This window comes from Pinus tabuliformis, chromosome 9 (genome assembly GCF_031772625.1).
Source record: "Pinus tabuliformis cultivar Carrire ecotype Pingquan chromosome 9, CPIR1, whole genome shotgun sequence".
Taxonomy (NCBI): Eukaryota; Viridiplantae; Streptophyta; class Pinopsida; order Pinales; family Pinaceae; genus Pinus; species Pinus tabuliformis.
This window is the reverse complement of record NC_142307.1, coordinates 14,799,523-14,813,001: the sequence shown is the minus strand read 5'-3', so window position 1 is coordinate 14,813,001 and position 13,479 is coordinate 14,799,523. Positions and strand designations below refer to the sequence as shown.

The 13,479-nt window shown below is 41.7% G+C and overlaps 3 protein-coding genes across 5 annotated transcripts; 2 read left to right on the top strand and 1 right to left on the bottom strand.

The window, feature by feature from the left end:
- Nucleotides 1-843: 843 nt before the first annotated feature.
- LOC149146888 (pentatricopeptide repeat-containing protein At2g13600-like) lies at nucleotides 844-5,116 on the bottom strand. 3 transcript variants are annotated; one of them, XM_089439831.1, is made up of 2 exons: nucleotides 3,628-5,116; nucleotides 844-3,387 (listed from the first exon to the last, which is right to left on the bottom strand). In XM_089439831.1, the coding sequence occupies exons 1-2, from the start codon at nucleotides 4,457-4,459 to the stop codon at nucleotides 1,193-1,195; spliced, it is 3,027 nt and encodes a 1,008-aa protein (XP_089295957.1). In that variant the 5' UTR covers nucleotides 4,460-5,116; the 3' UTR covers nucleotides 844-1,192. The 3 variants fall into 3 exon arrangements, with proteins under 3 accessions (XP_089295957.1, XP_089295958.1, XP_089295959.1); XM_089439832.1 differs by having other exon boundaries at nucleotides 844-3,783; nucleotides 3,974-4,110; XM_089439833.1 differs by having other exon boundaries at nucleotides 844-3,783; nucleotides 3,876-4,008.
- A 1,998-nt stretch (nucleotides 5,117-7,114) lies between these two features.
- On the top strand, nucleotides 7,115-7,540 carry LOC149146887 (uncharacterized). The gene has a single exon (XM_089441650.1). The coding sequence runs from the start codon at nucleotides 7,115-7,117 to the stop codon at nucleotides 7,538-7,540; it is 426 nt and encodes a 141-aa protein (XP_089297776.1).
- Nucleotides 7,541-8,791: 1,251 nt separating this feature from the next.
- On the top strand, nucleotides 8,792-9,601 carry LOC149146886 (uncharacterized). The gene has a single exon (XM_089441649.1). It carries the CDS (start codon nucleotides 8,792-8,794, stop codon nucleotides 9,599-9,601), a length of 810 nt encoding a protein of 269 aa, XP_089297775.1.
- Nucleotides 9,602-13,479: the final 3,878 nt, after the last annotated feature.

The following is a 13,479-nucleotide window of genomic DNA, read 5'->3' as shown; positions in this document are numbered from 1 at the left end:
TAGAAGTGGATTGCTTGAGGGAAAACAATCTTTGGGTGGGAGGATTTGTAGTATTCCCTTTTCTTGATGTGGTCAAAATGGATGGAATTTACCTATGGTACTTAAAATGGTATTTGCCCATGGGATTTTCCCATAGTATTTGTCTTTGTTTTTCGAGGGAAAATATTAAAATAAAGTTTCTAGAGAGTCCCTCAAGCCTATTAAAGGGGATAGGAGCTAGGAAATGGATCATCCTGAGTTTATTAATCTTATTGTATTTTGTTGAGAACTCGGCTTGGCCAGTTCTAGTTGGATCGTGGGACAAAAACCCTGTGGAGACTTCGCTTGGTGGATCCATCCAAGGTCCACTGTTGTGCTTCAGTGTCTTGGAATTTTCTAGTATATGAGCAGCCGTGCATGCCATTAGTAAGGGCTTCATGGTCAATCACATTGGCATGTAATTTTTTCTGATTATTAGTAGAATATGTGGTCGCTTTCTTTTCAGATCCCTTGTGTTCAGTGTTCAATTGCATCTCTAATTAGAACACTTAAATGTGTCCGATCTATTAAAATTTTTGTTGTTTGGGATCTTACACAAACAAAACAAGGTCAGTGATAGGGAGCATCCCTGTGTAACATGCTCATAATGAATTCAGAGAGATTCTGAGCACCTTTGAACGCTGCCAATAATAGTCTCATAAATTTAATGATAGCTGCCATGAGAGAATAAGCAATGCTAATGTTGCAACACTTCTGAAACAAAGAGTCCCGTGATTCACCCTAACCATAACTGTAGATAATGATAATCCCAGGTTAAGCTAATAATATAAACCTGAATGCTAAAGTATACAGAAACCAAAAAAATATACCTGGCCCTTGACTAACAACGCAATTACGAGAATCAACAAATGCCTGTCATGATAGAAGCCAATGTCTCTAGTTCACTACAGAGAACATCATGGATAATCTCCAAAATGGGCAGTCCAGACCTGGAATAACAGAAACGACTCTCTTTTGTAACAAATCCTCATGTAATGATCTTGAAGATAGACTTGGCAATATGATAGAAATCACCACATACAAAGGCTGTTGACTGCCCGAATAACTCTCCCAGGGAATATGTTGCTAAGCCTAAATGCCATAGCATCTTCAAGCTGACGTGGGAGAAGAATCCGTTCCTCGCACTCCTCTACATCAGTTGGTACAGATAACATTAGGCACACACCATGCAGCTACTGTATGGATTTTGCTCTGAAAACCTCTCCAAGTCTAAAGTAATTGTTTGTGCTTGTGCGTTTGATCTATCACCCATGACAAAAGCATGAACTTGCTTATTGATTTCAATCCAACTGCATCCAGGGATCTTTTTAATTCTCCTGTCTTTCATAATTTTCCGCACCTTATGAATGTCATCACATCTACCAGCTGCTGCATAGATATTTGACAGCAGAACATAAGGTGTAGCGTTTGTTGGGTCTAATTGAAAGATGTGTTCTGCCGCACGTTCTCCTAACTCTATATTTTTGTGGACTCCACAAGCAGCAAGTAGACACCCCCACACAGTAGCATCAGGTTGGACAGGCATTTGGATGATAAAGTCTTCAGCCTCATTCAAATGCCCAGCACGGGCAAAAAGGTCAACCATGCAGCCATAGTGCAACATTGAAGGTGTGATGTGATAATATCGAGTCATCGAATTGAAATACAGACGACCCTCATTCACTAGGCCAGAATGGCAGCATGCAGACAAAATACCAAGAAATGTGACATGGTCTGGTTTTATGCCAGAATTTTCCATTTGTTCAAATAGTTGAAGAGCCTCCTTACCACATCCATGCATGGCATATCCTATGATCATCGCATTCCAAGTGACTACGCCCTTTTTAGGTATTCTATCAAATATATTGCATGCACTTACCAAGCTCCCACATTTTGCATACATGTCAACAAGAGCACTACTTATAAAGACATTAGATTCAAATCCAGATCTTATTATGTATTCATGAATTTGCTTTCCCTGCTCTAATGTTGCCAAGTTGGCGCAGACCGGGATAGCAACTGCAAAGGCTTGTGGATTTGGGTCCACACCTGTAAGTTGCATTTTACGAAAATGTTTCAAAGCCTCCATACCATGCCCACTCTGTGCATATCCTGCAATTATGAGTGTCCAAGAAATTACATTTCGTTCAGGCATTTTTTCAAAGAGCTTCAGTGCCTCATCAATGTGCCCATTCTTTGCATATCCTGCTATCATAGCATTCCATGAGACAATGTTCCTATCAGGTATGTTTTGAAAGAGCTTCACGGCCTCGTCAAGATTTCCCTTCTGTGCATATCCAGCAATCATCACTGTCCAAGACACCACGTCTCGCTCAGGCATTTTTTGAAACAGCTCCAGGGCCTCATCAATATGCCCATTCTGAACATATCCTGCAATCATTGTATTCCATGAGATAATGTCAGTTAGAGCCATTGTGTCAAACAAGATGCGGGCATTCTCAGGATAGCCACATTTGGAATACATGTCTATAAGAGCATTCTGCACAACGACATCAGAGTGAAATCCACTTCTAATTATTTCTTCATGGATCTCCTTCCCATGCACGGGAGCTGCCAAGTCCGCACAACCTGAGAGAACAATGACAAACGTTTTTGAGTTTGACTTCACTCTTGCTAGTTGCATTTTCCGATAAAGTTTTAGAGCCTCCTCACTACACCCATTCTGTGAATATCCTGCAATCATTACATTCCATGAAAATACGTTTTTCTCAGGCATTTTTTGAAAGAGTTTTAGGGCATCATCAACATGTCCATTCTGTGCATATCCTGCAATCATTGTAGTCCATGAGATGATTGTTTTTTCCGGAATACTATGGAAGATCTTCAAAGCCTCATTAACATGCCCATTTTGTGCATATCCCGCAATCATTGAATTACATGAAACTAAATTTCCTTTAGGCAACCTATCAAACACAGTACGAGCATTTTCCATGCTCCTGCATTTTGCATACATGTCTAAAAGAGCAATGTTCACAGAGACGTCAGACTCTAATGCATTCCTAATTACGACCTCATGCACTTCCTTGCCATGTTCGAGAGCAACCAAGTTGCCACATGCTGGGAGAACAATGGCAAAGGTTTTTGAGTTTGGCTTAACACCAGATCCTTGCATTTGTTGAAAACACTTCAAGGCATCTTCACTATACCCATTCTGTACATAGCCCGCAATTATTACATTCCAGGAGACAACATTTCTTTCCGGCATTTTCTGAAATAGCCTTGAAGCCTCACCAACTAATCCATTTTGTGCATATCCTTCAATCATCACTGTCCAGGAGACTACATTTCTTTTGGGCACTTTTAAAAAGAGCTCATTAGCATCCTCAATATGCCCATTTTTTGCATACCCTGCAATCATAGTATTCCATAACACCACATCTCGTTGAGACATTCTGTCAAACACGTTGCGTGCATTCTCTAGATTCAAACACTTTGCATACATGTCTACAAGGGCACTGCCCACAAAGACATCGAACACATTCCCATTTCTAATCATAACCCCGTGAATCTCCTTCCCGTGAATAAGACTTTCCAAGCTGGCACATGCCAGTAAAACAGTGGTGAAAGTATTTGAGTTTGCCTTCGTACCTGACAGATGCATCTGCCTAAAGAGCTCGAGGGCGACAACATCATCTCCATTCTGCATAAACCCCGCAATCATTGCAGTCCATGACACCACATTCCTCTCTGGCATTTCTTGAAAGAGCTCCAAAGCCTCCTCAACGCGTCCATTCTGTGAATATCCTGCAATCATAGTATTCCATGAGACCACATTTCGGTGAGGCATTTTCTCAAACACATCACGTGCATTTTCAATACATCCAAATTTAGCATACATGTCAATGAGGCTACTCCCCACAAAAACATGGGATTGAAGCCCGTGACGGATTACTTCCTTGTGGATATCCATAAGAGTGCCCAAGTTTGTGCATACCCCAATAACGCTGGTGAAGGTGAACTGATTTGGTTTGACGCCTGCTCTTTGCATTTCATAAAACAACTGCAAAGCCTCTTCGGCATAACCATCCCTAGCATAAGCTGCAATCAGCGTAGTCCATGACACTACATTTCGTTGCGGAATTTTGTCAAACACATTGCATGCATCGTCTATGCTTCCGCATTTGCAATACATGTTTAAAAGGATGTTTAGGACAGAGATATCTGGTTTGAATTCCTTGTTACTATTCATATGGGCATGAACTAATCTTCCTTTTGAGAGATTTTTCTTCTGAATGCATTCCTCAAGCAGACATGCATATGTGGAAGAGTTTGAGAACTGGTCCAATGAATGTAAATAATGCATGCATTTTTCAAGTTGACCCTGCTCGCACACAGTTCTCACTCTGTTGTTATTGGCGTTCGCTGCTTTGGCTTTGAGAGCGCTGGCTGTAGTGTTAATTCTGCTTTTCAGTTGAAGCATCGAATGTTACATTGACTTTATTAAAAGACAGTGAGAGTTTTGACAACATGGAAATCATGGTAATGCTCTCAGAACATAGCTACCAAAGTGGGCGGAAAGCTAACATTTTCTGTTTCAATCTTATTAAACCAGAAACCAACTGATTATATATTTTGTTTTTGGAAGGATTGGAACTGTTGCGCTAGTTACAATCCCAGTGAGAGTTTTGACAACATGGAAATCATGGTAATCCTCTCAGAACATAGCTACCAAAGTGGGCGGAAAGCTAACATTTTCTGTTTCAATCTTATTAAACCAGAAACCAACTGATTATATATTTTGTTTTTGGAAGGATTGGAACGGTTGCGCCAGTTACAATCCCAGTGAGAGTTTTGACAACATGGAAATCCTCACAGAACATAGCTACCAAAGTGGGCAGAAAACTAACATTTTCTGTTTCAATCTTATTAAACCAGAAACCAACTGATTATATATTTTGTTTTTGGAAGGATTGGAACTGTTGCGCTAGTTACAATCCCACCTATCCACCACCGGAAACACCCATCTATCATAAGATTTCCACGTCCTTATTTGAATGACTAAATTTGGTTAACCGATTAAATTTTTTTCCAAAGCTGCGTGCAGTTTAGGTTTGGCTCCCATAAGAAAATGTGATTGATTGAGAGGTTTATTTTACAACTTAGTATAGCTTATTTGTATAAGTATATTATTTCTCAATAAAAAAATATTTTTTTTGGGGTCAAATTAGGTTAAGTAATAAAAATAAAGATAGTTAATATTGACTTAAACAAAAAATTAAATAGTCATATAATTAACCATTAAAACAACAATTAAGTAAGTTCACCGTTGAATGTGATCTGATTTGTTGGGTTGTTAGATTTTAGGTAAGCTTTCAATATAGAAAATAAATAAAGATTTACTGCAATTGTTCGGTTAATTTGAAGAAGTAATTATATGGTTACCTTTGATATTATTTGTATAATTATTATATAATTGAATTGTCCTTAGTGAGAGTTTTTGAAAGTTTTTTTGGTGGATTTTTCCCATCTAATTTTTCTAAAATTGGGCACGAACTTATTGAAATTACAAGTTTGATGGGTAACTCCTACACAATAGAAGTGCCCTAGAAAGTTTTCAGGGCGCTGAACCTATATATACAATCAAAAAACTAGTTTAAATAACACAAATCAAAATTTCACCACAAATTTTTCCACGCACCGAAAACTCCAAAAAATCACCCAAAATGTTAAATATAAGTGTTAAATATTTTGTAGCTATTATTATTTTAGATGGAGTGTTAAATATTTAGTTCATGCACATTGAATATTTAACTAAATATAATATTCAATGAAATATTTAGCTCTATGATATTTATCTCATATAGAGTGTTATATATTTGGCTCATATTTTAATGAAGATACTTGAGATGGAGTGTTAAATATTTAGCATATATATAATGTTAAATGTAGCTATATAATATTTATAGTTAATTTATATGTTTTTTTAAGTGTTAAATAGGTGTTAAATAAAATATGGTTGGGATGAGGAAGGATGAGGATGGGCGACGTGCAGACATGTGAATGGGGTTAGGGCATCAAGCCCGGTGAACGACCCTGTTTCAAGGAACTGGAAGCGACCTGGAAGGTGATCCCGTTATAGACCTTTCGCGGCATCCTCACAGTATTCATTAGCTGTTTGCGGTTTTTATTCTGGTTAGTTTTGGTCTCCCCTAGACGGTTTCGGTCCCCCACTGACATACCTGCAAGCAGCTGTCAGCTTGGGTTTTTAACAGTTATGGAGGATAAAGATGTTTATTCCGTGGTTCCTACGAATAATCTGCCGACATGGTCTCAGCGCGAGACCACTGTGGATGATTATCTAGCATTTGACCATGAATTCTCTGCAGAGGTCGAAGCACTCCCTCCTCTCACTCGGCAACGCATACCCTCCATTTCGATTCCTTTAGAAGCTTCGACCATTCTGGATTACACAAGCCCTCTGCTCCTCACAAGTTCCTTATCGGCAGTTAAACGTTGGCGAGTTCCGGGTGTTCAAACCCTAGGGCCGGATTTGGATTCGATTCTTGTAGGGGAAGGGATGGATAAACCCTTGGAGGGATATCCTCCAGTTCAAGAAAGCCAGGAGCCGATTCAATCTGCTCCCCTAGTCACGGGGAACCCTCCCCCGGGCAACTTCACGAGCATAGGTATAATATCAGGGCATTTTGATAATATAAGGGCAAAAGGACCTTCGACAGAGAAAGATTCAGCCACACTTGCGGCAGTACAGGCGGATAAGTCGATAGTAGGCACGAGCAACAAACAAAAAGGGACTTCCAAAAGGAAAAAACGCCTCCCATAGTGCAGCAATGAAATCTTCCTCAAGCTATCCGAGGACACACCTTTCCATGAAGCTATGGACTCGGCAAAAAAGGTTCTAGTCAGTCGAGTCAGGGGCAGACATTACAGTGTGGAGAGGCTCCAAAAATGGATAATGGAAGTCTAGGGACATCATTTGTCGGAACCTCCTCGGGTTCAAACCTTTGTTAGGGGATGGTTTGCCCTGCGATTCAAATACCTCGTTCACACTAATTGGGTCCTTTCCACCATATGGCACATTGATCAAGCACCTGTCCTCCTCCAAAGGTGGACGCTAATGTTCGATCCAGAACTGGAGAGTGTGGAGGCTGCTCCGATTTGGGTACGACTTTCGAGCCTTCCCTGTCACTTCTGGACAGAGCAGATCTTCAGACAGATTAGGGATGCCATGGGCTCGTATCTTACCTATGATGACTCTTTTATCTCGACAGGAAGAATGGCTTATGCCAGGATTTTAGTGCACATGGACCTCTCGGATGGGCTTCCGAAGTACATTAACATACAGTGGAGGAACGCTGCGAGGAGGCAGATGCTAGACTATGAGGGAGTACCTTTCAGATGTAGGTGTTGCCACAAGGTGGGGCACCTATTCAAAGATTGCCCTCTGAACAAGTGGAATAGCAGGAAGTCAACGAGACATTCTACTCAGGATTCTCAGGAACAGGAGGCTCAGTTGCATGAAGACCATGCAAGAGAGGAATAGCCTCGTGCCTCTGATGACATGCATAGGATTGCTACTCCTCACTCTGGAGGAACAACCACATTTTCGGGCCTTGGTTTGCGGTCTTCAGAACCAGCTCAGAGCACTCCGAGGAAGCGTGGTAGGCCGCCCCATCGCCCCCCACCTCCAGTTCCTGGTTCAGTTGCGGTAGCCTCGGGTGACTCCAATACATTGGGTATGAATTCCATTCACTTGCCCCCCACTCAATGCTTTTCTAATATTCATAATAATTCAATATCTGAGTAGTTATTGGGATCGGGAACTGTTTTCTCTATTGAGACCCCTGTACAAAGTGTATGTGACATTGTTGCCCCCCTCACCTCCTTCCCCCCCACTCCCCCCACTCTTTTTTGCACCCGTCCTCCAAAGCCCTTGGCCTTCTTGACAGCAGCCTTGGAACCAAGATATAATACACGGTCTCGATCGAGGAATTCGGTCCAGGACCATGTTGGACTTGATATCCTCCATCCCCCCTCGCCTTCCAAGGCTTCTCGAGGCCGTCCCTCTGGCTTTAAAAATGCCCAAGCACAAGCTGATGTTGACATTGCTTTGGGCAAGCAATCTACCATCCCTGGGGTTCTTAGAGCAAGAACAACCCCATCCGAACCCCCTCCATGAAGATTCTATCCTACAATTGCAGAGGGCTAGCTAGGCCCGACAAAAAACTAGCTCTTCGTCGGTTACTCTCTACCGATTCTCTGGATATTATATTCCTCCAGGAGACCTTAGGTCCTGCTAATGATATTGCTCGCACTCTTGAGCACTCTCTGCCGGGTTGGAGATTTACGGGATTGGATGCCCATGGCCTTTCTGGAGGACTTGCATTGGGCATAAACACATGATCTATCAAGGAAATTAACTGTTGGGGTGGACAGGGTTACTTAGGGGCTAATGTACACTTTGCTGAGCTAGGGATGCTCTTCAGGATTATCAATATATATGGGCCTTGTTAGAACCAGCCTGAATTCTTGCGATAGCCTCCTGGGTCTGGATCTATTTTTGATTGATAATCTAATAGTCAGAGGGGACCTCAATTTTTCTTTAGGACATGCTAAATCATGGGGACATCATGCACAAATGGATTCCCTCTCGGACTACTTCTCGTCCATGTTGGAACAACACCATCTGATCGATATTCCTACTGCAAAAATTCAAGCCACTTAGAGGAATAATAGAGTTGGTGATAATGGACTTGCAAGGAGACTGGACAGATTTCTTGTCAAAGAACAGGTCATGGATTTGGGACACAATATCAGGCAATGGGTTGGCACAGGTGGACTATCAGACCATCTACCTATTTATATGGAAATGGAATGTGGAAGAGACAGGCCGAAGGGAGCATTTACATTTAGTTCAACCTGGCTTAAGGATGCATCAGTCATCAACATGGTTATTGACTTCTGGAAAACAAACCCACGAGGAGTTAGAGGTGTAGCAACAACTGGGTTTATCCGCAACCTAGCAGAGCTGAAAAAGATGTCCAAAATCTGGGCCCATCAAAAAATAATTCAGGATGACCATGCACTGAGACAGATAGAGATTGAACTGGAAATTTTTGAAAATGAGATGGGAGGTCTATATAGCTCAGAGGAGCATAAGAATAAAATCACATCCCTCTACTCATCCCGTGGTAAAATTCTCAAAGAAAGGGAAGACAAATGGAGATTGAGAAGCAGGGCCATCTGGATACAGGAGGGGGATGCTAATACAAAATTTTATCAAAAGTTTGCTAATGGGAGGAAAGCTATAAACACCATTTGGCAAATGCAGGATGAACAGGGAAGGACAACAAACACTTTCCCTCAGCTCGCCTCACTGGAAAACTCACACTTTAAAAATGCCTACAGTGACCCTAGGGAGACTAATTTAGCAGAAATTATCAGAGTTGCTCAGCTATTCCCTAGGTATGTGGAGCAAGAGGATGAGGAGGATTTGGTGCAAGAGGTCACTTTGGGGGAGCTGGAGGCCACTTTAAAATGGTTCAGCAAGGACAAAAGCCCAAGACCTGATGGTTGGTCCATTGAATTTTATTTGGCTTTTTGAATTGATTGGTCCGGATCTCCTTAGTGTAGTGGAGGAGTCAAGGGCTTTGGGACGCTTGGAAGCGGCCATTACCTCCACTTTCATAGCCCTAATTCCGAAGACAGATAATCTGTCCACTTTTGATGAATTCCATCCCATTTCGCTTTGTAACTGTTTGTACAAGATAATAGCCAAAATTATAGCAAACAGATTGAAGCCAATCTTATCAAAGCACATCCTGCCTGAACAATTTGCATTCCTGAAGGACAGGCAAATCCATGAGGCGATTGGGACTGCACAGGAAGTATTACACTCTCTCCACAGCAAAAAAGGCAAAGGTATGATAATGAAGGTGGATTTATCTAAAGCTTTTGACAGGGTGAATTGGTTATACCTGAGAATGCTTCTAACCCACCTTGGTTTCCCTTTCATCTTTATTAAATGGATTATGGGATGCATCACTAACATTCCTTTCAGTGTCCTGGTCAATGGGAGTGCATCCCCATTCTTCACCTCGGCTCGAGGATTGCGTCAAGGGTGTCCTCTCTCACCACTCCTTTTTCTCCTGATCATGGAAGGGCTCAGTCGAATAATAACGGAAGATCACAGGAGAGGAAGACTCAATGGTATAAAGATAACGGATGATTGCATGCTAACACACCTATTGTTTGTGGACGATGTGCTGGTTTTTCTCAATGGGAGCATTGGGGATTTGACATCGATCAGAGATATTTTTTCCTTATTTCAGAAGGCCACAGGGATGATCATTAACGATGGAAAATCTACTTTGATGGTCACAGCATGAAATACATTATGCTCTCCATAGATTCCACTTTACACAAATTGATCTGGAAGAGGGGCTAAAATATTTGGGATACAAATTAAAGCCAGTAGGATACAAGATAGCGGATTGGACTTGGCTCATTGCAAAGCTGGAAAAGAGGCTCAGCATATGGTACTTAACATTCTTATCTAACGCAGGCCGATTAACACTCATCAAGAGTGTCCTGGAAGCGACCCCGGTGTATTGGATGTCTCTGGCCTGGATTCCTCGAGGAATTTTGTCGAGGATACAAAATCTCTACTGCAGATTCTTATGGAGGGGTAATCAACCAGGAAGAATATATGCATGGGCAAAGTGGGACGTACTCACACTTCCAAAAATGGGGAGGCTGGGGACTCAAAAAGCTTGATGATTTTTCCTCAGCACTAGCAGCGAAGCTAGGATGGCAATTGGTAGCTACAGACAGTTTGTGGACAAGGGTGGCCTACTCAAAATACATCGCCCCTGCTCAAGTATTGGATTGGATCAGAAGACCGGTTAGACTCTATACAGGTATTTCGATCATATTGTTATAGACATATTTGGGCACTGCAACCCCAAACTCATATGTCCATAAACCAAGGGCTCTTTAACCCCTAAAAGTGTTGTTTCATACCCTAAAGGATCATGGTCAACTGATTACATCATTTCCCAGAAGTTCCACCTGAAAAACCACTCAGAACTGGCCAAAACTGGACCATACTAACTGCTCCATGGTTAAGGTGTGATGCATACTGGTTGCTACACTAGCCAGGTGCGATGCATACTGAAAGAGCCTTCTGTGGGGTGCAATGAGCGAGAATAGACAAATGGCAGAGACAGTTTGCTAAGTGGATGATCATGGAATCTTCTAGAAACTTCTCATATGACACTTGCCTCTCTGAATTCGCCCAGGGATGAGTAAGAGATCAATGAAATCTCCAAGTGGAACCAAGAACTATTAGTGGAATGACACTAACAAAAAAACCATAGCTGACTCACACCCTTGCAAGACAACTATAAATGGATCCCTCATCTGAGAGATCTAGAGGCTGGAATTTTGTAATTTATAAGGAAGTGTTGTTGGTTTATCTGTGAGAAGAGACGTTTTATTGTTGGGTGATCTTGTTTTTCATGAGGTGAATAGGGATTCTATGCTGGGAGGATGATGCTGGATCAGACAGCTGGGTTGTAATCCTCTCTTCTACTATTAATAAAGTTATTTGAGTTTTTCCTCCATATAATCGTGTATTTGTGAATCTTATTGTTTATGAATGCAATTGTATGGTCAATGTGTTTCTGATTCCGCATTGTTTATGATGTTTTAGATAGAGATGCTTTGATGGTTTTCTGTTACTTTGACTCTACAGGTACTCTTTAAAGCGGGACAAGTAGGAGAGGAGTGGCCAATTCTATCAAGGGAGAGAGAAATCAAGCAAGGATCCAAGCGGAAGATCCAGGCTGGTCCTATTTTCTTCCTTCTTATCTATTACACTTAAAGGAAATCTCGAATTGATTTGATTGTTTGTTTCTAAGATAGCTACCCATCTTAGTGGGACTAGCAGTTCGAATCGACACTAGTTTTCCTGGAAACACATATGGAAGGTTGTCCTGAAAGCTTTGGATCCCATCCGCTCTGGCATTACTTGGTGAATCCATTCGGGGAACAGAGTGCGCATTGGGATAGACCCGCGGATTGGATGTGGGAACATGCACAGATTACCTCCGGATCTATTAGTGCATCTAAGGGAACCGAATGTTACACACCTTGCTCATATTGCTGATGATTTCAACTCTTCTTTCCTTCAACAAGCTTGGAAAATAGATCTTCAACTCAAAATTCCTCCTCCATGGCAGCAAATCTGGAGGGACTATACACAGGGCCTCCTGGAGGCTCATATCCGAATTATAGATGGTGATGACGAGATAATCTAGGCTCTGGCAAAATCAGGGAGATATACACCAAAGGAGGGATACATTGTACTGGCAGAGCCGCGGAAGCCCCAGATCCTTCATCAGTGGTGGAAACACCTCTGGAAACTAAAGGCACCTCCTAGATCCAGATTATTAATGTGGTGCATACTGAGAAATAAAATCCTCACAGGGGATAACCTGATAAAGTGATCTTTCTATGGCCCTAACTGGTGTCATTTTTGCAACATGGATGGTGAATCTGTTTCCCACATATTCTTGAACTGCCATGTTATTCACAATTTATGGAATCTTGTGACAGCTGCTGTCCCCACAAATTGTAACTGGCAAACGGGCTCTTTGGTTGTTGCCTGGAACCTTTGGTTTTCCTCTGTCATGCCCCACAAATTGAGAAACGTCCCCTTGTTGTTTTGTTGGGCTGTCTGGATAGCTCGCAATCTTTTAATATTCCAGAATTCCCCCCCTAGGTGGACTATCATTGCTGCCATGATCAAAGTAGATTATGACCTTATCCCTGATGACCCGCCCCCCCTATTGCACGGAACATATCTCAGGAATTGATTGACCTCAACAGGCCCTGGGCATATTTTGATGGGGCTGCACAAGAAGAAGGCTGTGGTGGGGGAGCTATCCTGTACATTTATGAGAGGCACTCTTACAGCCTGATTATGGGTTTAAGAAGGGGAACGAATAACTTCGCAGAACTCTCAGTAGCTTTTTATATCATTTGCTTTTCTTTGGAAAAAAACTGCCATGCATTACAACTGTTTGGAGACTCTAAAATAGTCTGCGACTGGTTGAATAAAAGTTCTTATCACTGGTCTTTCTCATTGAGACACATACTGGATGAAGCCTTAAGATTGATATCCAATTTTGACTATTTTTCATGTAAACATATCTATAGGGAGCGAAACTCAGAGGCTAATCGTCTTTCCAAAGAAGGCGCGATCCGGGAGTTGGGCATCTAGCTGATCCGTGAATAGATTGATGGAGAAATCTACCAGTACTATCACAGGCCTTTTATGGACATTTTGGACTGATCATTGGACACTGATTTCATATTATTGTACATATTTCTTTTTGTTGTTTCCGAACTGATATTAAGCCATTTATATGATTGGCATAGTTCATGTTTTTGGTAATTATCTCCCTGCGTGGATTAAGA

Coding starts and splice junctions, on each gene's coding strand:
- LOC149146888 (XM_089439831.1), bottom strand. CDS start 4,459: ATGCTTCAACTGAAAAGCAGAATTAACACTACAGCCAGCGCTCTCAAA. Junction 3,388..3,627: donor TAGGCAGATGCATCTGTCAG/GTACGAAGGCAA, acceptor CTATGATTGCAG/GGTATGCAAAAAATGGGCAT.
- LOC149146887 (XM_089441650.1), top strand. CDS start 7,115: ATGTTCGATCCAGAACTGGAGAGTGTGGAGGCTGCTCCGATTTGGGTA.
- LOC149146886 (XM_089441649.1), top strand. CDS start 8,792: ATGGATTTGGGACACAATATCAGGCAATGGGTTGGCACAGGTGGACTA.